The 26,918-nt window shown below is 46.8% G+C and overlaps 1 protein-coding gene across 17 annotated transcripts in view; it reads left to right on the top strand.

The window, feature by feature from the left end:
• Positions 1 to 26,697, top strand: part of ARHGAP10 (Rho GTPase activating protein 10) — a 376,372-nt gene extending 349,675 nt beyond the window's left edge. For 7 of the 17 annotated variants that reach the window (XR_015144127.1, XM_086346463.1, XM_086346455.1 and 4 more), the window contains 3 exons: positions 19,225 to 19,377; positions 20,689 to 20,780; positions 25,998 to 26,697. Coding sequence is in view for 16 of the 17 variants with exons in the window: in XM_086346463.1 (XP_086202589.1) it covers positions 19,225 to 19,377; positions 20,689 to 20,780; positions 25,998 to 26,086 (334 nt within the window). In the remaining variant the exon portion in view is untranslated. Of the gene's footprint in view, positions 1 to 19,224; positions 19,378 to 20,583; positions 20,781 to 25,997 lie in introns of all 17 variants that reach the window. The other 10 variants (XM_086346459.1, XM_086346452.1, XM_086346450.1 and 7 more) reach the window with 3 other exon arrangements.
• Positions 26,698 to 26,918: the final 221 nt, after the last annotated feature.

Genomic DNA, 26,918 nt, shown 5'->3' with positions numbered 1-26,918 from the left:
CTTTCAGGATTTGAAATAGCTCAGCTGGAATTCCAACACCTCCACTAGCTTTACTTATAGTAATGCTTCCTGAGGCCCGCTTGACTTCACACTCCAGGGTATCCAGCTCTAGGTGAGTGACCACATCATCGTGGTTATCTGGGTCATTAAGAGCTCTACTGTACAATTCTTTAGTGTATTCTTGCCACCTCTTCTGTTGGATCCTTCCCATTTCTGTCCTTCATCAGGCCCATCCTTGCATGAAGTGTTCCCTCCATAGTTCTCCAGTTAACCCTTAACTTTCCTTCTTGTCTGATATGTGTGCGTCTGCGTCAGTAACTCCATGTGCCTGCCTGCTTATCTGTCTCACTCAGTTCCAGCTGCTGTAACAAAATTACTTTGAGTGGCTTTATGAACAGCAGGAGCTTAATTACCACAGTTTTGGAGGCTGGAAGTCCAAGTTCAGGGTGTCAGTCTAGCTGGGCCCCAGTGGGAGACTGCTTCCAGTGAGCAGAGTGCTCACTTATCTTGTATTTGCATGTGATGGAGAGCAGAGAACAGAAACGGATTCTCATGGATCTTCAGTTCAGTTCAGTCGCTCAGTCGTGTCTGACTCTTGTGACCCCATGAATCGCAGCATGCCAGGCTTCCCTGTCCATCACCAACTCCCGGAGTTCACTCAAACTCACATCCATCGAGTTGGTGATGCCATCCAGCCATCTCATCCTCTGTTGTCCCCTTCTCCTCCTGCCCCCAATCCCTCCCAGCATCAGAGTCTTTTCCAATGAGTCAACTCTTCGCATGAGGTGGCCAAAGTACTGGAGTTTCAGCTTTAGCATCATTCCTTCCAAAGAAATCCCAGGACTGATCTCCTTTAGAATGGACTGGTTGGATCTCCTTGCAGTCCAAGGGACTCTCAAGAGTGTTCTCCAGTACCACAGTTCAAAAGCATCAATTCTTCGGCGCTGAGCTTTCTTCACAGTCCAACTCTCACATCCATACATGACCACAGGAAAAATCATAGCCTTGACTAGACGAACCTTTGTTGGCAAAGTAATGTCTCTGCTTTTGAATATGCTATCTAGGTTGGTCATAACTTTCCTTCCAAGGAGTAAGCATCTTTTAATTTCATGGCTGTAATCACCATCTGCAGTGATTTTGGAGCCCCCCAAAATAGTCTGACACTGTTTCCACTGTTTCCCCATCTATTTTCCATGAAGTGATGGGACCAGATGCTATGATCGTGGCTTTCTGAATGTTGAGCTTTAAAAAGCCAACTTTTCCCACTCTCCTCTTTCACTTTCATCAAGAGGCTTTTTAGTTCCTCTTCACTTTCTGCCATAAGGGTGGTGTCATCTGCATATCTGAGGTTATTGATATTTCTCCCGACAATCTTGATTCCAGCTTGTGCTTCTTCCAGCCCAGCTTTTCTCATGATGTACTCTGCATTGAAGTTAAATAATCAGGGTGACAGTATACAGCTTTGACATACTCCTTTTCCTGTTTGGAACCAGTCTGTTGTTCCATGTCCAGTTCTAACTGTTGCTTCCTGACTTGCATACAGATTTCTTAAGAGACAGGTCAGGTGGTCTGGTATTCCATCTCTTTCAGAATTTTCCACAGTTTATTGTGATCCACACAAAGGCTTTGGCATAGTCAATAAAGCAGAAATAGATGTTTTTCTGGAACTCTCTTGCTTTTTCCATGATCCAGCGGATGTTGACAATTTGATCTCTGGTTCCTCTGCCTTTTCTAAAACCAGCTTGAACATCAGGAAGTTCATGGTTCACATATTGCTGAAGCCTGGCCTGAAGAATTTTGAGCATTACTTTACTAGCGTGTGAGATGAGTGCAATTGTGTGGTAGTTTGAGCATTCTTTGGCATTTCCTTTCTTTGGGATTGAAATGAAAACTGACCTTTTCCAGTCCTGTGGCCACTGCTGAGTTTTCCAAATTTGGTGGCATATTGAGTGCAGCACTTTCACAGCATCATCTTTCAGGATTTGAAATAGCTCAACTGGAATTCCATCACCTCCACTAGCTTTGTTCATAGTGATGCTTTCTAGGGCCCACTTGACTTCACATTCCAGAATGTCTGGCTCCAGGTGAGTGATCACACCATCGTGATTATCTGGATCATGAAGATCTTTTTTGTACAGTTCTTCTGTGTATTCTTGCCACCTGTTCTTAATATCTTCTGGTTCTGTTAGGTCCATACTATTTCTGTCTTTTATCGAGCCCATCTTTGCATGAAATGGTCCCTTGGTATCTCTAATTTTCTTGCAGAGATCTCTAGTCTTTCCCATTCTGTTGTTTTCCTCTATTTCTTTGTATTGATTGCCGAGGAAGGCTTTCTTATCTCTTCTTGCTATTCTTTGGAACTCTGCATTCAGATACTTATATCTTTCCTTTTCTCCTTTGCTTTTCACTTCTCTTCTTTTCACAGCCTCCTCAGACAGCCATTTTGCTTTTTTGCATTTCTTTTTCATGGGGATGGTCTTGATCCCTGTCTCCTGTACAATGTCACAAACCTCCTTCCATAGTTCATCAGACACTGTATCTATCAGATCTAGTCTGTTAAATCTATTTCTCACTTCCACTGTATATTCATAAGGGATTTGATTTAAGTCGTACCTGAATGGTCTAGTGGTTTTTCCTACTTTCTTCAATTTAAGTCTGAATTTGGCAATAAGGAATTCATGATCTGAGCCATAGTCAGCTCCCAGTCTTGTTTTTGCTGACTGTATAGAGCTTTTCCGTCTTTGGCTTAGTGGGACACTAATCCCTTTCATGAGGATTCTACTCTCATCTCATCCTGATTTCCTCCTAAAGGCCCCAACTCCTAATGCCATCTCATTTTAGGGAGTAGGGTTTCAACGTGTAAATTTTGAGGGGACACAAACATCAGGTTCATAATACTATCCAATCTTTCCCTCACTCCAAGGTCAATAATAAAATTCTCAGTAGTAGAAATTGGGTCTTAGGACTTTTTAGTGATATTGCGTGTATGTGCTTGGTTGTGTCTGACTCTTTGACAATCCATTGGACTGCCCACCAGGCTCTTCCATCCATGGGATTTTTCAGGCAAGGATACTGGAATGGGTAGCCATTCCCTACTCCAGGTGATCCTCCCGGCCCGGGGATCAAACCCAAGTCTCCTGCATTGCAGGCAGATTCTTTACTGTCTGAGCCACCAGGGAAGCCCAAGTGATATTGAGATAGTTATTAATAGATATTTTATTTTCCATTTTAATTACTTCATATTTATAAAAATGCTTTCCTTGTGTCAGTCTCTCTTCTTTCTCTATATCATTGAATATCTCTCAGGCAGCTATGTTTGATTTGGTTTCCATCCTCTTTCTTCCTTAAGATTTAAAACTCTTCCTCTGGGAATTCAACAGAATTCATCTCACCATTTTCTCTTTGTAGCATTTTTCTTCATTTTCTCAGCATTTATAAATTTAGTTTTCATATGTATGTGCTTTCCTTTTTGTTTCTTTAAAAAAATTACCTATATATACTAGCTGTACAGTATTGGTTATAGTAGGATCTGAGTAAATTTGATGACTAAGATCCCTTTTAATAAAACCAAAGCTGTTGTGGGGCGATTAAAACTCTACTCAGAGCCTGAAAGAAGAGGCACAGCCTGGTCTGCCTGATTTTAATCTAGAGTGGTGACTCTGTGTTTCAAAAGTTATACTCGCCTTATCAGAGGTCTTGTAAAATGAAGCCAAATGTATGTAGTTCACATGGGACCCCAGTGGCTCTATTGTAGAGTACTGCCATGACCCTCGTCACCAGGAAGCAGCTTCACACAGGAGAACCCACAGTAGCTGATATTCTGGTATAGGCAGTGTGTAAATACAGCTGTAGCCTCTGACAGGGAGAAAACAACCCAGCAGAATTGGATTTCTTGGGTTTCTGCTGATGGTGTGAATGGTGGGTCATATTCATCGCAGCCCATCAACCTGGAGCTATGACTTACCTGTGCGCTCAGGAAGGTGACAGGCGACCTCATTGCCGGTGAAGAATTGCATGCTCAGTCTCCTTGGAGACATTACATCACAGGCCAAGGTATTTCAAATGTTCTGAGGTCATTTTTCCCCCGTAAAGTAGTTTTCTCTTCAGTTTTAAATGATGGAGCAGGTCTTTGACAAGTAATTTTTTTTTTAGGTTCCCTGCCGCAATTGAGAATCTCTTGTTAGAAATACCAGGCATTGCTCTCTGCTTCCTTTACAGATTTCCAATGAAAAGAAGCACCTCCTTCCAGGACTTGGCCACACTCAAGATGGCAGCATCCATTGGTACCCACGTTGCAATGATGTGGGAAATTAGTAGTGTACACAGTTGCCATGGCATTTATTGCAGGGAACGTCCTCAGGGGACCTCAGTTCTCTTTGGCCAGTGAGTTCTGGGTCTGAGGATTGGCTCAGGTCTGGATCCTGATAAGGGATGGTATTTCTTTTAGGCAGCTTTCTATTAGGCAATGAATCTCAGCCCTCAACTCAGTCATTCTTGATCTATTAATTATGACACTAAGCAACACTCTCTGTTGGCTGTCCATCTGCCTCGCCTCTAGAAATACCGTGATCTATTAGACATTTCCGGAAGCCCCTTCACAGTCAGAATTTCCTGCTTCCATTCTGACATTGTTAGGGAGTTAAAAAATTTAGCTCTTTCTTCTGCCTCCCTGTCACCTGTCCCCCCAGCTTTCTGGAATCCTATTATCCTTGTTACTGTTGTAATATTATCTCTTAGGTCAGCCCCCACTACAAAGGACAGACACAGTGAGGTTAATTCTCTGCTCATTTATTATTGCCTCATATACACTTTCCTTTAGGAAATAGTTACCTGGGTTTTGTTTTTTTCTCCAGTTTTGTTTTATTACCAACACACCCAGTTCTCCACGCTTTTTCATGTCTTCCTGTACAGTCACTGTGGTGGTTCTGGCACCAATGCTTCATTTAACGTGGACCATAACTTTTGTTAGAATGACTTTATTGATATGTAATTCACCCATTGAAAAGAATCGATTGTGACGTCGTCACAGAGAGGTGTGACCATAGCCACAATCAATTTTGAAAGATTTTCATCACTGAAAGGCAAAGCTAAAGCTCCAATAGTTTGGCTACCTGCTGTGGAGAGTCGATTCAGTGGAAAAGACCCTGATGCTGGGAAAGACTGAGGGCAGGAGGAGAAGGGGGCGACAGGATGAAATGGTTGGATGGCTCATTGATCACTGACTCAATGGACGAGTTTGAGCAAGCTCCAGGAGATAGCGGAGGACAGGGAGGTCTGGCGCACCGCTTTCCATGGGGCCACAAAGAGTCGGACACGACTGAACAACAGCAGCAAAGGCGTTTTGAGAACATTGTCACCCCCTGTACCCGTTCATTCCTGTGTGGTCAGCCTCTGTTTCTTTTCAACATTCTCCTCATCTCTAGACAAACAGTAATCTACTTTCTGTCTAAATGGATTTGCTTATGAATCCTGTAAATAAAATCACACAATCAAAAAAAAAAAAAAGATGGCTGCATCGTAGAATAGCTCTTCGTAACTGGGGATGTTGATACCCTGAGGTGTATCTCAGTCTGTGTTCTGGCAGGCTGGGAGGGCAATAGCTGCTTCTCTTCCTTCCACGCACTGTGAGGCTCTCGGTTTGGTTTATCCTGAGTGTGAAAGTTCCTAGCACACCTATCCTAGTGTGAAAGATGTTCCTAGCACATCTGTCCTCAGAGCTGCCTTGAACTTCATCAGAGGTTCATGCCTCCCCAGTCCTGGTGCTTGTTAGTTAAAGTCGTCACATGGTAGACTCCCGTGCCCATTGCAGACTCTGTGTGTGCTCGCTGGTGACCATCTTTATTCTTGTCAATGAAATAACTTGCCTCTTTTAATGTGGGCTGACAAATAGAATTTTCCCATAGACAGTTACATGGCATTTGAAATTCCTTGACTTTTGGTTACTCGATTGCTTTTCAGGGAGTTGGTAAACTTTGCTGGAAGATAGAAAAGTACCCTGGAGAAGGCAATGACACCCCACTCCAGTACTCTTGCCTGGAAAATCCCATGGATGGAGGAGCCTGGTGGGCTGCAGTCCATGGGGTCACTGAGGGTCTGACATGACTGAGTGACTTCACTTTCACTTTTCACTTTCATGCATTGGAGAAGGAAATGGCAACCCACTCCAGTGTTCTTGCCTGGAGAATCCCAGGGACGGGGGAGCCTGGTAGGAGGCCATCTATGGGGTTGCACAGAGTCGGACACGACTGAAGCAACTTAGCAGCAAAGTACCCCTTCAATTGTATTTGTGTCTACCACAACAGTGATTTGTCTGAATCAGAAAAATAATCCTCTTAAACAATTTTTAACCAGATTTGGTGAAATTGGGTGCACACTTAGAAGTGATCAGGTGGCTGTTATAGCAGACTTTGTCTCCACTTCTTCCCTTCCTCTCTCTCTCTCTTTCCCCTTCTCCCTCCTTCACCCCTTCAGGGAGGGCTTCTTCAACCCCACCGCTCTTGATTTTACTGCTCTCAACGCTGCCGGGGGCAGTCAATTCACCCTAGAAGTTGATGTCTTAAATTTTTATCTCTATTATGATTGTTTCAAAAGAAAATAGGGAATGTATCTCTTTAAGTTCTTTTTTTTACATAGACCATTTTAAAAATCTTTATGAAATTTGTTACAGTATTGCTTCTGTTTTATGTTTTGGTTTTTTGGTCTTGAAGCATGTAGGATCTTCGCTCCCCGACCGGGGATGGAACCCATACCCCAGGAAGGCAAAGTGCCAGCCACTGGGCCGCCACGGAAGTCCTGGGAATTTATCTTTTAAACGTTCTCCCTCTCTCTCTCTCTTTCTTTCTTTGTTTTTGCATATCTGTATTTTGTTAAACTTGACTAAGATGAACACAGATGGCTTTTGTAACAAGGGGAGGAAACTGATGCAGATTTGAAAAAGAGATTAAGAGAGGGTAGTCTTTAACTCCCCCAAATGAATTGCCCATCATAGAAATTTCCAGACTCTTTACTGGCTAATCAGGTGATCACATCCTTATAATGGGAGCACCTTGTCTTCTCTGCTTACCTCTAGGTGGGCCCCGTTGACCGTGATCTCTAGTAGAGCTCATGCTGGGAGCAGTAGTACATGTGGGAGGATGTACCCCCGGTCCTATGGGGAGTGAATTGGAAGCCAGTGTCCTGTACCTAAGTGAGCAGCAAAGTCCCTGGTGGGTTCAGAAAGATCGACATGTCAGATAGCCCACAAGGAAACACAGGGCAGTGAGCAAGAGGAAAGAGCTTCCTTGCTGCGAGCCCCAGCAGTCTTGTTTCGTCTGCTCAGAGGTTGAACCCTTCTGGACCTGTGTGGGCTGGGGACTTAGAGGAGGAGGAGGCTTATGCTTTAGCAGGGATTGGTGGTGAGAGGCTGCAGGGAAGGTTTGATGCAATAAATCACCTCTTGTATTTCTCAGAATCAAAGACTGTAGAGCATTGACTCTCAAGGGCCACAGACTTTGTTATAGATTCTTTATAAATATTTCATGTTGAGCCTCACATCAAACCTGGTAAGGCAGAGATATATTCTTTTAAAAAATATATGTATTTATGTATTTGGTTTCTCTGGGTCTTTATTGAGGCAAGTGGGATCTAGTTCCCTGACTAGGGATTGAACCCGGGCCCCTGCGTTGGGAGCAAGGAGTCTTAGCCACTGGACCACCAGGGAGGTCCCAATGTATTCGTTTTTTTGAAAAAGTCTTTATTGAATTTGTTACAATATTGCTTCTGTTTTATGTTTTTTTTTTTTTTTGGCTTGGCCATGAGGTATTTGGGATATTTACTTCCCAAGCAATGATCGAACCTGCACCCCCTGCCTTGGAAGGCAAAGTGTTAATAATCACCAGGGAAATCCCGATATATTCGTTTTTAAACATAGGGAAATGGAGGCACAAAGATGGTCGGAAACCTGCCCCAAGTCACTTGACTAGGAAGGGCAGAGGTTGTTTTTGACCTTGATCTGTCTGTCCCTGGGATCTGTGGTTCCCTTGCCATGTTTTACCGTCAGTATAGAGATTGTCTGTTTGCAGATGGGGCCACTGTCGAATTGAAGCTTTCCCCTGATTCTGAGACCCGGTGAACTGATGAAGGGTGGCTGTCCGCTGGCCGCTGCCCTTGTTTTGAAGTGGAGCACTGACCCAGTCTTAGGTCATGTGGCTGCGGTTTATAATTATCTATGGGGAGTAAACACTTGAATCTGAATTTCGGCACATTTCACCGTCCAACACCTTTGGCTGAAATCTGGGAGGGGGGAGGGCATTTTCCCCCACCACACCCCACAGCAGAGCTGGGGGACTTGAAAATTTGATATTTTGCAACAGAGCAGCATCCATAATCTTTTATGAGTAATATGATATCTGGTAAAGCTCTTGAATCTAATCTCAGGGCCCACATTCTTGGCCTTCAACCATCAGTCTCTGCATGTTCACTGGTGGAGAGGTGGGGTAATATAATAATTTTTGTCCTGTATATTTTCTTGGATCTTTTTTCTCACTTGGTACAGACATGACGCTGCCCTGACCTAGCTTCCTTGCAGCCTTCTGTACATGTCCCTTGTGTGTTTCTAGGTGTTTTTGGTATTTGTATCGTGTACTTGGCACTTGCCTGTGGCCTGATTCATTTCTTCCTTTCCAGTGCTGTAACTACAGGTTCTGAAGTTCAGAGGTTTTATTTTCAAGCCAGATTGTTGGTCATTCTTGTAACTTTAAAGCCTCATAATGAAAAGTTGACTTTCCAAAATAAAGACACTTATCTGAATTTTTATAGTAGCTTCTCTACTGCTTAAGGCTCAAAAAAAAATTGTCTTCTCATGAGTCTTATTTTGTTTTTCATTTTCATTTTATCAGTTTTTGTTGTAATTCGTCATCGGCTGTTCATGGATTGGTTGGCTGTATCTCAGTACTGAAATGTAGGCAGGGCCTTGTGAGCTTTCTGTGAGTTGAGAGACTCTGGTGTAGACTGGTGAACCACTGACTTTTATAATTTATTTAACTTATCAAAGAATTTTTTTCTTCCTTTTTGAAAATTTTTTTTTAATTGGAGTATAATTGCTCTGTTACTGCTAAGTTGCTTCAGTCATGTCCGACTCTGTGCGACCCCATAGACCGAAGCCCACCAGGCTCCCCCGACCTTGGGATTCTCCAGGCAAGAGTACTGGAGTGGGGTGCCATTGCCTTCTCCAATGCATGAAAGTGAAAAGTGAAAGGGAAGTTGCTCAGTCATGTCCGACTCTTAGCGACCCCATGGACTGCAGCCCACCAGGCTCCTGCATCCATGGGATTTTCCAGGCAAGAGCACTGGAGTGGGGCGCCATCGCCTTCTCCAATAATTGCTCTATGACATTGTGTTGCTTTCTGCAGTACAACAGCGTGAATCAGCTGTATGTATACATGCTGATATACAGCTGATGGGCTACAGTCCATAGGGTCACAGAGAGCTGGACACCACTGAAGTGACTTAGCCCGCATACATATACCCTCTCCTTCATGAACGTCCCTCCCACCCCCGTCTCCCATTCAATCTCTCTAGGTCATTACTGAGCACTGAGCTGAGCTCCCCAAAGCACTGATTTTAGAGTCAAACAAGCCTAGCTTTGCATTCTTTTCCTGCCACTTCAAACCTTGGAGGCCTTATATAAATTACTCGAACAAACTAAGACTTAGTGAGATTATCTGCAAAGGGGGAGTGCGAGCACCTGCCCCTCTGAATTGTTGTGAGGTTTCTGGGTGCCACATGAAATCAGACCCCACTGCTCCCCTGGGAGCCCTGGGTGGCCACCTGCTTGCATTTTCCTTTCCTCTGAGAACCTAACTTGATAGTCTTAGTTGAACCTGACCTGACTTCTTGGTTCATCAGTTATATAATCTCCCCACCAAATGGCTTAGGAAAAATGACCTCTCCTGTCCTGCAGGAACCTTTGGCATTGACCCGAAGTTGTGTTGTTTCCAGCAGTTACAGTAGTTATTCCAGGAGGACCCGGGGCTCCCTTCCTAACCTCGCTGTACAGGAACCTCCTCTGGAGAAACTTCTGAGAAAATGGCCCTTGGGTATTGCGTGACCAGGGCATGGGGTTCCCATGGCCAGTGAACTCCCTCAACTGTTCTGAGAAGTTTGGGAAGCTCATCCATCATGACAGGTAACCTGTAAAACAGCTTGGGGAGTAACCAGAGGCTTTTCATAGCAGAGAAGTGGTATGCCCCTTTCAAGCTGTGCTTGGGAGCTCCCCTGTTCTATACGTTCCACTCTCATGTTGGGTGGCGCGTCTTCCCCATACAAATTAGACTTGTAGAAATATTCCCGTCAGTTGCCCTGCAGGACCACAGCTCTGAGACCCCTCCAGCCCCGTAATTCTCTGAAATGCAGCTGCAGCTCCTTTTCCATTGAGCTAGCAAGCCCTGTCCCTGATTCCACAGATCATCTAGAAAGAAGAGAAATGCGATTCAAGGAACACTTTGAGCAAAAGATTGTTAGAATTAATCACTCTCAGATAGTTCTTAGAGTTGCCACTCTCAGATATTTCTTTTATAGTGAAACCCAAGCAAATGATCCTCCTGGGAGTGAACTTCGTAAGATACTGGCTGACTCAGTGGTGATGTCCTTTGTTGTCAAGGGAGGAAAGCCACCAGCTGCCTTAGCATCCTGCAGGGTGGGGACTGAGTGTTCAGAGTGGTCGTGTCCAGCCTCAAAGGGTTCTGTCTCTCCTGCATTTGAGAGCTTTCCTCCCATTCCTTTCCTTCTCTCACTGCTCACCTCCCTCCTGTAGAAGACTTTTTATGTCAAGGGAGAGCAAGTTCTAGCTTTTAAGTGCTGGCTTGATCTATGGGCTGTCTCCTTCCTGCATGGCAGGTGATCTTGAGCAATTTGTGAAGAGAGCTGCTGCTGCAGGAGAGCCCTGGGTATTTGCACATTGGCTTCTAACACACACGGGAGCCCCATGCCACAAAGCCCAAGAAGATGGAGGAAGGGGAGTGGCTTCTTGAGCCCTGGGGAGTTTTCCATCAGTGTCTTCATGTCTTCCAACTCTCTACTACAAAACAGATTCACATCTAATACATCTCATTCAGGAGTCTGCAAACTGCATCCCACTGTTGCCTGTTTTTAATATATAAATAAAGTTTTACTGGAACACAGCCACCCAGACACTGACATTCTGTCTGTGACTGCTTTTGTGTGGCTTTGATAACAACTGGGTTAAGAGGGTGCAAGATCTACAGCCTGAAAATCCCAAAGCATTTACTGTCTGGCCCTTTGCAGAAAAAGCCAACCTCAATCTATCATATAAACAAAACCAATCTTTTTGGAGAAGTCCACATTCCTTAAAAACCAGTTTCAACAATTGTGGTTAATCGCTACCTTTCAGATGGGTGGTCTGAGTGATTTTTAAATAGAACCCTTATGAATTTTTTCTTATTATTCAATTAACCAAAAGGTTTCCTGCAAGTGTGTGATCGTAATTTCAAAAGGCTTTTAGTGTTTCAATGATTTAAAAAATTATTTGGGGTTATTCCTTTTAAAACCTATTGTTAAAAATAAACATTTTATTTTGAAATAGTTTTAGATTTATAGAAAATATGCAAAGATAGTATAGAGAGTTCCTGAGACCCTTCATTCACCTTCTCCTACTGTTAACATCTTACACTGAACCACTTTGGTTAAAACTAAGAAATCGGTTGGAATTATCACTCTCAGACAGTTTTACTTTTAACTAAACTTACTTTGGTTAAAATTAGGAAATTCACGTTGGTACAACACATACAAAATGTATTTGTATTTCACTGTATATATATTTTTAACTCATGTCCTTTTGTTCTAGGAACCAGCCCTAGATCATATATAGTCATATTGCATTTAGCAACATTTCTTCCCCAATAATGACATTTCCTTAATGTTTAGAGTTTTCTTTCTTTAACATAGTTCATTTCTTTAGGTAAAGAAGATGATTCATTAGTGAAGAAACAAGTCTGAAAAGCAGAGGCGAGAATACTTAGAGGTCATAAGAAGTGAACTTGGGGCTCCAGTCACTCCCGGACGCTTTCTGCCTGTAATGTTATTCATATCTTACTGCCAGCCAGCCTCTTAACAATTACTCTCACTTTAGCCAAGGAAGCTGAGACCAAGGAGATTGTTAGCCGCCTGTTTGAGTTGCGGCTGACCCTCAGCCAGGGCTGATAATGCCAGCTGTCTCCCAGCCTCCGAGAGAGTGAGAAGTGTCCTCCTCTCTTCCCAACCCGGCCTCATTTTTTTTTTTTTTTTTTTTTTAACAAAAAGAGGAAGAAGCTTAGGGAGATTACGAAATTGCAGATGGGCACCCAGCCAGAGCTGTCTTGGAACCCAGGTGTCTCTGTAGAGTAGCAGCGTGTCGTGGTGTGAATAAAATCCTTCAGTTGCCCTGCCTGTGAGCATTTGACTCCGTGGTCTTGTCCCCTGGGTACCTCTGCCTCCCCTCTCTCTCCATTCAGCTCATGTTTCATTCCAGCCACTCGCTGGTAGGGACCTGCGACTCAGAGGTCTTGCAGGCTTGTCAGAGCGCAGCTTCGACCCAACATGACCTTGAGTAAGCACCTTCGCCTTTCTGCTGCTGGCTCGTCACGAGTCACGTCGGAATGAGTGCAGTAACGTGTGTGCATTGTGTCTGGCAGAGTGCCAACGGCCAGGGTGTAGGGAGCGGGTGAGGATCCTGATGAGCGAGGCGTCGACTCAGGGCAGGAGGTCTCTCCCGATGCCACGTGACAGCTGCCTCCGCCTCTGTTCTCCTGCGGGACCCTGGGCCCCTCTCCGCGTGGCCCTCATCACGCTGCGTCGTCATCATCAGTGTATCCTTCTCCTCTCACCGGACTGGGTGCTTGTAGAAAACAGATGTCATAGTTCCTGGGGTGTCCCCAGGGCAGGCGAGGGGCCTGACTGGTGCTTCTCAGATCCTGAACGATGAGTGAACAGGGTGTGGTTGGAGCCCTCCTAGTGGCCAGCACTGACCTCCCGGCCCCCCACTGTGATTTCTGGTGACTTGTCACAGTGCCCCTCCCCACTGCCGTGCCCTCACTTGGAGCCAGCAGGGTGCTGGCTGGGGAGTTCTCCTTCTCGGGCACTTCAGGAAGAGCAGTGGCATTTATTTGAACAGAGATTTCCCATAATATACAGATCAACAATATTTCCTTCTGTCTTCATTAACATTTTCAAACACTCTTGCCCAGGACAGCTGTTCTAGACTTATGCCGTACGCTTCCTGGACTGGAATGAAAGATCATTTCACTAATGTGTTAGTTTCTGCTCGGAGACCTTGCAAATGAGCTTTTAAAATCTTTCCTTCCAGTGCAAACTTCTGATTTGATGCCGACACGACAAAGGCCATCTTCTTGGTGCTTGGGGGATTTAATCGCTTTAGAAAAGCAGTCATTTCTTTCCTTGAAATGTATTCCCCCTTGAATGTTACCTGACGCCCTGTGTTCCCAGAGTTTGGAACCGGGTACTTGTACTACCAGCATTGGCCAGGGCCTGACCTACCTCAGCTATGCAAGAAATATTTGTTAGAGATAGACAGGCTCTGGTGACTGGTGCACTGTTGTCGAATTTCAACAGTTAAAAGCCTAAGTCCCCTTCCCTATTTCTGAAATGTTTATGCTGTTTTGCTGCCAAAAAGTTTCTTAATATGCACGGTGCGTGGAGTCTGGTATTGGAGATTGGGTCGCCGTTTGAATCCCAAGCAGCATCTACTGCTGATTTGTTACGTTTTCAGAAAAATAAGCTCTGCAAAGTGTATGCATATATAGCTACGGTCATAATTTTGTCTTCAGGGTTTATTCCTCTGTGTGGTGAGAGCTACAGGGCCTTTCCCTGGAGTACAGACCTGTTTTGCCAAAGCAAAGATGTTGATTTTTGTTACTGGATAGAATTTTCTTCCCCTCCCCAAAGCAGGAGACATCCCTGTCGCCTTTCAGTGTCAGAAAGTTTTCCAGCATAAGTTTCTAAGTTAGCAGGGGGAAACCTCTGTGTTTTTTGGTGAAACCCTCTTGTTTTCATTTCTTCCTTTTCTCTGAGAAGGAAACATTCCTCCTCAAAGGAAGGTTGGCTCTTCTGCCCTGAAAATGGAGAGGAGTCACCACGCTTTCAGTTTCGTGTGAGAAGTTGGGAAGAAAGCAGAGACGCACATTCATCTTTCTCTGTAATTTATTTCTCTTTTGGTCAATGTGGTTTCTGAGCTTTTCAGGAAAAGTTGACTTCTGCCTCCCGTTTTTGCAGACCACAACTTGGCTTTCAGGAAACAGGGCACTTGAGGTGCTCTTTTATAATTGGCCAGGGGCTTCTTACTCAATAAAATCAGTGGTTTGTGATCACTTCAGTCTTGTTCATCAAAAATCCATAGTTAAAGGGGTAGCAGGAAGAAGGAATTAAATAGGTTTTTTTTTTATTTTTTAAGTGCTGAACCTTTGGGAAGTGAAGAGAGAACATTCAAAATATTGCATTATATTCTAGCGTCTTTATTATGTTCGTATTTTTTATTCTTGGATCAACTATCAGTTTTGGTCTTTTACCTGAGGGCACTTTTAGCCAGAGTTCTCCTGTGAACCACAGAATACAGGAAATGACCTGAGTATTTTCTCAGTGCTCTCAGGGATGCTGGCATGAACTGTGACGTTGGAAATTTGACTCTGCTTTGCAAGCTCCCACATTGGCCCGCCATGATTCCGAGAATGCTGGCACGGGACATGGGACGCCTGGTCAGAGTTAAAAGACCGTATTCAACACGGATATAGCAGTCCGCAGAGGATTCCTTTGAGTCCCATTTCTCATAGGGTGGTGCCCTGTGGGCCAGATAACACCTGCCTGTGGACTGCTGCAAGAGAGAATCCAGAGCTCTGGCAAACCAGATCTTTTATGATGGTGGTAAAGCCTGTTCTTCACTCCAGGAGAAGACACAAACTTTATCTTCCAAGGCTCTGTGTTCCATAAACACTTTTGAAAAGATAACCCAGCCTCTGCTCACTATAAGTGCATAAACAGCAGAGATTCGTGAAGAATTGTCTCCCAACGTGTGCGTAGCTAGAGCACTTCTGGACATGCAGGAGAGATGTTCATTCATTAGGTACATGAGTGCCTTAGGGTTTCCTTCTCTCCTACAGCGCTGGCTGAGAAAAACGGCCAGACCTTTGCTATGGGTACCCTCTCCCAAGTGCTTGAAGTCAAAGTGAAAGTGTTAGTTGCTTCAGTCATGTCCAACTCTTTGCCACCCCATGGACTATCGTCTGTGAGGCTCCTCTGTCCATGGAATTCTTCAGGCAAGAATACTGGAGTGGGTTGCCATTCCCTTCTACAGGGGATCTTCCTGACCCAGGGATTAAACCTGGTTTTCCTGCATTGCAGGCAGATTCATTACTGTCTGAGCTACCAGGACAGACACCACCCTGCCCCAAATGCCTAGGGTTCCTCTAAAATGTTTAAGTCAAAGAAGAGAAAGAGAATATCAGACATTCTATCTTAACACAGTATCAACTGGAGACATATTAATGCCATAGGTGTTTGTTTCTGCAAAAATCCCCTGGTCCATAATGTATTAAAAGTAATACTTTACTGCTTTTTGAGAAAATATAAGTATTATATTTAAAGATTTAAATACTTAAAAATATTTTTTGATGCTTATTGCCAAAACAAAACCAAACCCAAATTCTGAAAAGTAGTCAAAGTGAAGTCACTCAGTCATGTCCCCACGACTCTCTGCGACCCCATGGACTGTAGCCTACCATGCTCCTGTGTTCATGGGATTTTCCAGGCAAGAGTACTGAAGTGGGTTGCCATTTCCTTCTCCAGGGGATCTTCCTGACCCAGGGATTGAACCTGGGTCTCCCGCATTGTAGGCAGATGCTTTACCATCTGAGCCACCCAGGAAGTCCCTGAAAAGTAGGGAATGGTTTATATAAAAAAGCTCACGTTTACTATTTCTTGTCTTAAAAAAATTGGGGGACGATTGCTTTGGAGACACCTGTGAAGCATCTTCTAGCCTTTGCTGGCTGAGGTGAGAAGTCAGGTCTTCAGTCTTGAGTATATTTATGTAACTGCTTCCTGCCTCGTCCCGGCTCCTTCCCAGCAGGAAAGCCAGTGGAGAGTTTCTCGTATCCTTGAGACCACTCGCTGTTTCCCGAACTTCTTTTTGCCGGGCCAGTCTCACAGGACTTCCTTTCTCCATACGATGATGCTGCCTCCCTACCGTGGAGGCTGTTCCCAGACTTGTGTCTTCTGACCTCTTACAAATACTCCAGCCTGCAAAGCTCATGCCCACAGAGAAGTCCTCAGCTGAGGCTTCTGAGATGTTATGGAGAAACCCAGGGACTCAAATAAAGAAGGATTTCCCAGGTGGCGCTAGTCATAAAGAATCCACCTGCCAATGCAGGAGACACAGGAGATGGGGGTTCGATCCCTGGGTTGGGAAGATCCCCTGGAGGAGGAAATGGCAACCCTTGGGGTCACAGAGAGTCAGACACGACTTAGCTACTGAACATACAGCACACAAATAAAGAAGTTTAGGTCTCAGTGGGAAGTCTGGAAGGCTCTCTTTATGAATCATTGAGTGCGGGATTGCCAGCACATCTCTGTGTTGAAAGACAGTAGAAAAATCACAGAGAATAAACCAAGAAGCAAAAAAAGGCTCATGTTGAGGGCTTACTCTGGACAAGGTGGAGAAGCCAAGCTAGGGATATAACCTTGCCTTCTGCATTTGCTATTCCAACAATTCTTTGACTTTCTAGAAGGCGTATTTTCCCTTTACAAGAAAACAAAACAGTTTTCTTAAAAAAAAAAAAAAAGGATGAAATAGATAATAGCTATAAAATTTATGACTTTCACTTTGAAAGAGCCTTATAAATACACACATTGTTACTCTGTCTTCATCTCGTGACTGTCCTCCCTGTCAGCGGATGGATGGCCATCATTTTATCGCTTGACTGTTTATGACCAGGAAGAGTTGATGGGGGTGGGGTAGTACACTTCATTCTCTGCCACCACCACCCCCGAGCACCTTGAGTAATTGCTGGGAGATAAAATGGCAATTGTTTGGCTAAGTGTGGTCTTAAATTCTCTGTCGGAGCTTCACTCCCGCTGTCCTTTCCTGATTAGTAAGACACCATTATAGGTTCCTTTTCTGCTAAAGAATGGAGTGACTTTTGCTGTTGGATATACGGACCCCCTTGGGATTTATAGAATGGTATATATTTATAGCTTGGTATGAAATAGATTTGATGACTTCCAAATGAATGGCTGGATAGGGGGATTGTAAAGAAGTTGTTCAAAGAATAACTTGTAATCTTTTGGCTCTGATGCATGTGGGATCTTAGTTCCCTGACCCCTGCATTGGCGGGGTGGAGTCTTAACCACCGGACTGCTGGGGAAGACCCCCAAAGTATAAAGTTTTTAAAACATGCATCCCTCCCCCCTCCCTTTTTTTTTCCTGATGAAGAGGATACGAACCTTTTCTGTACTAAAAGCCTATCAAGTCAGTCATGCAACATTTCATGTACTTGATGGATAAAAGCCAGGTAGTGTTAGAACATCTGGACTGAGTTCCCAGATGTGGCTTGAAGACTTCCCATGCCAAGCACTCTGCCTGGCTTTATGCAATCTATAGAAAGGATTATAAACCTGCTGTTATCCAGAGGCTAAAGAAATCCCTGAAACCATCACAGAATGATCCATGCTCATCTCCCCTCCCGTTTATTGGTGTGATGGGCCTGTAGAGGAGTTCTGTGACTTAGGCCAGAGGAGAAGTAGTTGGTGGGGTGTGAGGCGGGGCGGGGGTGGCAGCTGGAGCTGAGCTGGGGGACGGGCTAGATTGGAACAGGCAGAGGAGCGGGAGAGACAGTGGGGCGGAGGGGAATGTCGGGGGGCCAGACCATGGGCAGAATGGCCAGGCTGCTGGGGCTGCTGGGGGAGCTGCTGGAGGGCAGGTGGGGGAGTGCACCAGTTCTTAGGGGAGGCAGATGAGGTAGACTGGGTCTTACCCGGTTGGCTGATGGAGCTCGCTGAGTGGGAAGCATGGGGCTGGGGGCTCGGCTAGGAGACCACAGCAGCAACACAGGCACGAGCAGGAAGAATGGGATTGCCTCCTGTTTATGACCAGAGGATACAGAAAGGAACAGCCTGGGAGCTTTTGCAGAAAAGATGGATAGAACGTGAGGTGCATTCTTGTCTACAGGAGAAATCAAAGAGAAGGCTCTGGGATGTGGAAGGACAGAAGCTGCTTGTCGAAACTGGTTTTAGCCAAAGAGGGTGAAATTGAGGTGAAGAGCATCTGGGTGTAGCCGCACTGAATACCCATGTGTTGAAAATGTCTTTGAATGAAACAAGCAGCTTTCAGAGCATTACTTTTATTTTTTTAAATATAAATTTATTTACTTTAATTGGAGGTTAATTACTTTACAATATTGTATTGGTTTTGCCATACATCAACATGGATCCACCACGCGTCAGCACATTCCTTTTAAAGCAAGCTTTATTGACCATAGTCTCAAGCCTCCAGTTTTGAGACCACTGAAAAATACTTTAATTCAGACCCACATATACTTATGGAAGTGTCCGTGTTTAGAGGAGCCTCCATGATCTGGATTACATGACCTGGTTTACTGATCTGCTTACATTAGCTTATTCTCAAAATTGGCAAATACCGGGGACTGTTCGGGTTACTAGGGGTTTGCTGTTCCCTGGTTTCTCCCTTCAGTGCTAGATTTTTGTCTACTCTAAAGGAATCTCAACTCCCAGTGGCATTTTGAGTTTCCACATGTATAGGACCAGGTGAAAGAACTTGAGACATGAAAAGGCCACTGTTGAATTTTTAGAGGTATAGGTCACAGGCTTAACTATAGATTCTTGTGACTTTCCTTCTAAGCAGAAAACACGAATACTTCGCAAGTCCAAGCAATTTGCTTTGGCCATTGGATTCTGGTGTTCTAATTAGTGAATCAGTATGATGCTAGCTTGGACAAGACTAGATCTTCTCCACAAACCTGGAGAAGTTCAGTAAGACATCTCTAGTTCTGAGGTGTGGCTCTTGGGGCTACAGACCTGGGAAGGTGTGGGGAGGATTCTGTCCCTTTGGATCATCTGGAGAGAGAGAGAAGCTCTCATCCTAGCTGTTGAGGAATGGAGTGTCATGTATTTGGTGTCCTATGGGCTTTATACTATTAATTCTATTCTTCAAACTCCCACCCTTAGCCCAAGTCAGGCCCGATCATCCGCAGTCCAGTGGCTTAACCCTCAATCTCCAACCACACCGAGCTGCAGCCCAGCTGTTACACCTCCTTCACCCAAGCTGCCACCTGTCCCCCTCTCTCTTCCTGCCACTGTAGCGGACAAGCCACCTGAAAGGTATGTGGTTTTCTGTGTGATGTAGAATATGGGGGTGGCGTGCAGAGGGGCTTGATCAACCTGAGTGGGTTCTTGTGCTCCCTGCATGGAAAAGGCTTCCCGTCTCCTGGACTCTGTGGACATTTATAACCTTATCTTAAAGGTTCAAGAGCAAGTACATTCTTGGAAGAAATTTGCCTTATGTGAGACCTGCTTGAACCTGCCCTTTTTGGTTCTGGTCGTGCATTTATGAAACCATATTTTTTGGAAGAACTCCTTATACATAAATAGAAAGCACACATGCTTTGTTTTCCAGAAGGAAATGTTGTTCAGCAGCTCAGTCATGTCTGACTCTTTGCAACCCCATGGACTGCAGCACCCCAGGCTTCCCTGTCCTCTACTGTCTCAAACTCATGCCCGTTGAGTCAGTGATGCCATCCAACCTTCTCATCTTCTGTCATCCCCTTCTTCTCCTGCCTTCAATCTTTCCCAGCATCAGGGACTTTTCCAGTGAGTCAGCTGTTTGCATCACATATAAATGGGGCACTGGAAACTGTAATTAATATGGCCCTTTGATGCGCTAGTGATGCAGAGGCCAGAGTGCTTTAGCAAAGCCCGTCCTCTGGGCCAGCAGACTGGCCATCCCCATCAGTGCCCCCCCCCTCCTGCCGAGAGATGGGATGCTGCCTTCTGCCCTGGTGTGCAGCTGGCTGGCAGCCTGGTTTCCATCCTTCCCCACTGGGTTCTTTTCCCACGAGAACACACAGGATGTTTTGACAAACGGAGAGAAGTTGAGCCTGATGTGCCTTTTGGGGGCGAGAGTGAGGGGGTCAAATACAGAAGACCCAGCTGAGAACAACAAGGCCTTTCCGGCGGGGGCGTGGAAGCAGACTGTCAGTGGAGGATCGTGTCCTCGGCGCATGGCTGGAGCCACTGAGTATCTGTGTGCCTCAGCCCTTAACTGACTTGCCCCTGTCTCAAGACACTGGTGCTTTTCCTTAATCGATAAATGCCTTGGAAATAAACATGCCCCGTGGTTCTAGTAACACTGAATGAGAGGAAAGGGCATCCCACTGAGTGCAGAGGAGAATCAGGTGAAGAGGTTCAGGGTAAACTTTTCAGAGAGCCTGCCTAAAAGGAAGATCTGAATTTGAAACTCGTCAGTTACTTGTCAAGCGCTGTGGTTTCGCCTGATGTTCACTTTCCCGCTAATCTCTCTTTTGGAAGGCACTGCTGCGCGGGTGTCATAGAAGTGAGATTCGGGAAATGCGGGTGGGGAGAGGTGAGGTTTCTCACGCTTCGATCTGTGCGTCTCACGTGCTCCCTCTTCAGCATCATCAGTCGGAAGGCCCGGGCGGTGTACCCCTGTGAAGCAGAACATAGCTCGGAGTTGTCCTTCGAAATTGGAGCCATTTTTGAGGATGGTAAGTGTCCCGTGGGAGCTTTGCGGGAGGTTGCCTTCTGCCCTCACAGAGGGTCTGCAGCCCAGAGCAGGCAGGCGGTCCCTGGCTGTGGGGTTGTCAGGAGCTTGCTGCTTTGGATGGGCGAGGGCCAGCCCACATGGCTCCCGGGAACTGAAGACCAGGGCCTGTGCATGCCCACTTCTGCTTTAACCTTGGTTTTTCTCCAAACTTGGTAACTCTCAAGGTCCTTCATTCAGGACATTTTTGTCCTGATGTAGAGAAGCGGGTGCAAAGTGAAATCAAGAAACGTTTCCAATTTGCACCCTCTGTTTTCCTCCCAGAGTCCCCAGCTCTCTTAAACGCTTCAGGTTCGTCAGCCCTGAGTTACAGGCAAGTGCTGTTGTCAACCGATTTTGCTTTATTGTTCCCTTACATTCTGAGGCTTGACATGGTTTTTGCTCATTGGAGTTGTGTCTGAATCTCTCGATGTGGGTATTGACTTTGCATATTGAGACCAGGGTATAGATTTTATTTGTGTGTTGAATAGTCACATGTAAGCGTTTTAGGAGCTATGCCCGGTTTCAGATTTCACAAATTCCTCCTGTGGTTCCATGTGTATCTCTTCCCTCCCCCTTGATTCCTTCCTTCCTTCCCAGTCCTCCTCATTATGAAACTCATTGGTTGCTATGGAAACAGCGATGTTGTGTGGGGGTGTGGCTGCCCAAAAGAGTTCTGGGGAAGCAGCGAGAACCTTTGATGCTTGGAATGGTTGATTAGCCAGAATGTTTGGAATATATGGAGTGCGTCAACACAGCGCCTGGTGCTGTATTGTCAGTGATGTGGCGTGTGCCGATGATTGTGGTTTAGAAAGCAAGCTGCCTCATTTAGAGGAGATTTCTGTATCTGTGGGATACGTACTCTGGAGAGCCAGAGACTGCCGACAGTGTCAGCAAACAAACAACAACAGAAAACCCCACATGTGACAGAATTAAACTCCGTGGAGAAATTTTGTTCTTAAGAGTAGAAGCTTCTGCCGCGGTAACATACGCGCACACGGTTTTGCCAGGAGACGGTAGTCGGTTAGCTGCACTGCTCCAGGCCTGTCACATATTGACACCCATAGAGCAGAAGGGAAAGCTGAGAGCGTTGAAACGTGTCATTTAAGACATGAAGATTATTATTATTATTTATTTTTTTTTTTTTTGCTGTATCCTCATGTATGGCATCAGAGAAGGCAATGGCATCCCACTCCAGTACTCTTGCCTGGAAAATCCCGTGGATGAAGGAGCCTGGTAGTCTGCAGTCCATGGGGTCGCTAAGAGTCATACAGGACTGAGCGACCTCACTTTCACTTTTCACTTTCATGCATTGGAGAATGAAATGGCAACCCGCTCCAGTGTTCTTGCCTGGAGAATCCCAGGGATGGGGGAGCCTGGTGGGCTGCCGTCTATGGGGTCGCACAGAGTCGGACATGACTGGAGTGACTTAGCAGCAGCTGCAGGTATGGCATGGAGTTGCCCAGGGGCTCAGATAGTGAAGAATCTGCCTGCAATGCAGATGTGGCTTCCATCCCTGGGTTGGAAAGTTCCCCTGGAGAAGGAAATGACAACCCACTCTAGTATTCTTGCTTGGAGAATTCCATGGACAGAAGAGCCTGGCAGGCTACAGTCCACGCGGTTGCAAAAAGTCAGACACTTGGTGAGTCAGCAACAACATGTACAGTGTGTGTGATCTTAGTTCCTCACCAGGGATTGAACCACTCCCCCTGCAGTGGAATCATGGAGGCTTAACCACTGGACCGCTTTTGACGCTGTGTGATTAGATTTGTTTGGGAGCCCCTGAACACAGCATGGTTCATGTGATGTTTATGTTGGTGGAAGATGTGTCTATTAGGGTGCCTTTGGCTGCAGGTAACAAAAACTGATAGATAGAGCTGGTGGAAGCAGTCATGAAGATGGGTTCCCTCACACAGTAAGAAGTCTGCAGGTGGGGAGCCCCGGGGCTGGTCAGCCACAGCCTCGAGGGTGTCACCAAAGCCCACAGCGTGTCCATCTCAGGCTGAACACGGGGGCCCTGGCTGCTTCCCCAGGCGGGTGGGAAGGCTGCCCCAGTTCTGGGTGTCATGGCCACACTCAGCCACAGCAGAGAGGCTGTGCCTCATCCTTGTGTTCTGGTTTTTAACTATGAGAAAACCTCTCCCAGCTTCCTTCCTGGGTTATCTGTTTGTTCTCAAGTCTCAATAGCCAGAATGAGGTCAGATACTCACCTTAAACCCACTGCTGGCCAGGACTTCAGACCACACTTGGTCCAGAAATTCCTCCTCTGGGCACAAAGACATAGGAAGGGGGAGTCAGAGTTTCAGTCAAATCTAGTTCTGCCAGCATGGATGATATTGGGAAAGGTCAGCAGAAGTCTGATGCCGGAGATTGAAGACCTCCACTTCTAAAGTCCCTCGGTGGCTTGCAGGAGTCCTTCTAAGAAAAATAGTGTGTGCACAGGTGTGTGTGTCTCTTTCTCTCTCTCTCTCTCTGTGTATACACATATCCATGTATACATGTACATACATATATGCACACACATGCATCTCAGTGTGTTTTGGGAACAGGAGAGTGATTGAGAGCAGAGAGCTATGGATTGTCAACCCTGCAGTTACTGCCTGAGGTCAGTTGGCTTTTCCACTTTCTGTGTGACCTGGACAAGTTCGTTAAGTTCTCTCTGCCTCAGGTCCTCCATCCTGATCCACAAGGATGTTCTCATGGGTGGTGATGTGTCAGGGCAGCATTTGGGGCCACGAGTGCAGCACAGACATCTGAGGAGGTTGTTGCTGACCACAGAGCTTCACTTGGTGCCCTGTGGACCCAGCTCCAATTTGACCCAAGGCACAGAGCCCTCAGATTGGGGGGTCTGTGGTGCTGGTCTGGATAGCTGGCTGGGGGACCCAGGAAGTACTGGGTGTTCCTCAGGCCTTCCCCAGGCCAGCTACCCCAGAGATGCTTACTGATGTGTTGACACCCTCCCTCTCCACGAGCATACTCGCCTGTCATTTGATGTGAACTCCATGCCTTGCAGCCCTGCCCCCTTCTTTTCCAGCAGCAAATACACACGGGGACCATGCTCAGAACCCTTGCCCCAGAATGACTGTTTCTTAAGGAGGTTCTTAAAGGTCACAGACAGTGGAAGACCCTTGTCTTTGCTGTTCAGTCACTAAATCATGTCCCACTCTTTGTGACCTCATGGACTGCAGCCTGCTAGGCTCCTCTGTCCTTCACTATCTCCCGGAGTTTGCTTAAATTCATGTCCATTGAGTTGGTGATGCTCTCTAACCATCTCATCCTCTGCTGCCCTCTTCTCCTGCCCTCAATCTTTCCCAGAACTGGGGTCTTTTCCATTGAGTTGGCTTTTTGCATCACGTGGCTAAAGTCTTGGAGCTTCAACTTCAGTATCAGTCCTTCCAGTGAATATTCAGGGCTGATTTCCTTTAGGATGGACTGATTTGATCTCCTTGCAGTCCAAGAGACTCTCAAGAGTCTTCTTCAGTACCATGGTACGAAAACATCAATTCTTCGGTGCTCAGCCTTCTTTATGATCCACCTCTCACATCTGTGCATGACTACTGGAAAAACCATAGCTTTGACTGTACGGACTTTCATCATCAAAGTGAGGTCTTTGCTTTTTAATATGCTGTCTAGGTTTGTCATAGCTTTCCTTCCAAGGAGCAAGCATCTTTTAATTTCACAGCTGCAGTCACTGTCTGCAGTGATTTTGGAGTCCCAAGGAAATAAAATCTGTCACTGCTTCTACTTTCTTCCCATCTATTTGCCGTGAAGTGTTGAGACGCCTAATGCTTAGCTGTTATTCTGGGGCAGTGCCTCCCATATCCCATAGGGGGCGCTGTGTGTGTAAGTTCTCAGGGCAGATGACGTTCTCATGCGACACCCCGCCCCTCCCCCCCAATACACACCTGTATGCGTGTGTGTGCACACACACACATACACAAGACATGTGTAGGGGTTATTTATGAGGACCTCTGACCTGGTCTGAAGCATTGAGAGTGGTCTTGGAGGGCGGGTGGGGTGCCAATATCTGAAGGTTGTCCGGGTGTAAATGGGAACAAGAGCAGAGGGCCAGCCATGTAAAGCTCAGACTGTGGCTGGCTACACAGGAGTGGGTTATGAACTCCGTTTGCTGAGTTGCAGTCAGCATTGAAAAATAGGAAAGAGTGCATTAAAAAAAAAGGTTCATTGAACATAGTGAGAAGTATTATCCCATGAAGCTTTCGTGTGTTGGGCACATGTCCGTGTGTGCTGGAGTTCAGCTACAGTAGCCATCTTCTGATGGGCTGTGGTCATGGCTGCTGTGCTTGGCCAGTTCCTGACCTGGTCTGCTGGGCCGGGACACACCTCCCCTTCCTTCTGTGGACATGGCTCCATGTCTGCTCCTGGTGTGGCCTGAGCTGGGATCGCCCCATGGCTGTGGGGGTCCAGATGCTTCCAGACCCTGGTGATGAGTGCTTAGACCCCGTGCCTGTTGCTGTCCAGCCTGTGCTGGTTGTCCTGCATATCGTTAGGGCTCTTTGTGGGACCTGGAGTCGCCCGACACTGGCCCAGGTGTGGAAGGCCTCCCTCTGTCCTCAGAAACACCCCATGCAGGTGCCAGTCAGACGGGGTATGCAGAGGAAGCTGGTGAGGCCTGGCCACTGCTGAGAATGGCCGAGGAAGACTCCCCAGAGGAGAGGGTGTCTGGGGGTCTCTGAAGAGGAAGAATCCCCCATGAAGAAGTGGGGGGAAAAGACTTCAGCGGAAAGCACTGCCCATGCAGAGGCCTAGACTCACTTGGGGGTGATTCCCTGAGGGTGACCTGCTTGTGGGCAGAGTCAGGACGGGTGGGGAGGTGGCCAGGCCAGGTGCCTATGGAAGTTTGGGTTTGTTCCTCCGGATGGTGGAGGGTTGTGCTGTGATCAGCCGGGTGTTCTGGAAAGTTCACTGAGCTCCCTGGTGCACCGTGGTTTAGGAGGAGCCCGACCGGACACTGAGGGGATGGTTTAGGAGGCTTCCGTAGGGAGGAGAAGTGGAGGCTGGGGTGACTGGTGGGAGGGGGGCCCCTGTAAATAACTCTTGTGCAGACTTGTAACCAGACGACCCGGGGGTGGCCCCCGTTGGGTTTGGTTGATGCACAGCGGGGCAGGGAGCTCACTGGTGGCAAGTGTTTTGGTAACGAGTGATGTCTCTTCCTTTGCAGTGCAAACCTCAAGGGAACCTGGCTGGCTGGAGGGGACTTTGAATGGCAAGAGGGGGCTGATTCCACAGAATTACGTCAAGCTGCTGTAGCGCCCGGCTGCAGACCCTGGCCCCAGAGCACCTTCCTGGGAGCGGCGAGCCCCGTCCACCTCCCGGGCGGAACCCACGGCCACCTGGACACTCCAGGGTGGGGACCGGGGGGGACAGATGGCTCGAGGCGGGGGGAGAACCGCTTTGGGAGGTGCGGATCTGAGTAGCGGGAGAAGGCTGTCCAGATGGACAGGAGAGACTCTGCATCTGGCATGCCTTGGGACTTGTGGTTTTAAATTATCTGGTCTCCAGGGCAAGGAGGAGGGCGACCTTCTGCTGGCCCACCTGCCCCACTGGCGGCCCCCTCACAGGACACCTCCCCTCACACCTGAAAGGGAACCGTGCTGTGAGATGTGCCCCTAATGCTGGTATCATTGAGGGATTGCAGCAGGCCGGCGCAGGCTGCGTTGGTCTCTGCACCCAGGGCAGCAGACCGAGGCTTCTGCTCGGACGGCCGGCCGCCCTCCCTGGGGACCCACGCTCACTGACTTAGGGCGCCTGCAGACTCACGACAAGCTTCTCTGTGCTGCTCACCGGCGTGCTGTTTCCCCGACATCCCCTGTCCGCCCCGAGTTTCCTGTATATGAAATAAAATCTAATTTACTATGGGATTTGTGTCTCACGTGGGGAAGAGGTGGTGGAACTCACTCACTCTGTAACATCTCCTGGTGTGGCTGGTGGGTGGGCTTGCACTCTCCCCAGGTGTCGGCATGCACATGCTCACAGGTAGGATGGATTAACCGGGAGCCTGGCTGCTTTGGAATGGGGCATGTTTCTGGGGACAGGGGTCCCCTCTCTGACAGGTGAGATCCTGGCAGGTCCCCTCCAGCTA

This window comes from Bos grunniens, chromosome 17, assembly GCF_055505025.1.
Source record: "Bos grunniens cultivar Pamir isolate PY7600 chromosome 17, Bosgru_T2T1.0, whole genome shotgun sequence".
Taxonomy (NCBI): Eukaryota; Metazoa; Chordata; class Mammalia; order Artiodactyla; family Bovidae; genus Bos; species Bos grunniens.
This window is presented reverse-complemented; position numbering and strand designations above follow the sequence as displayed.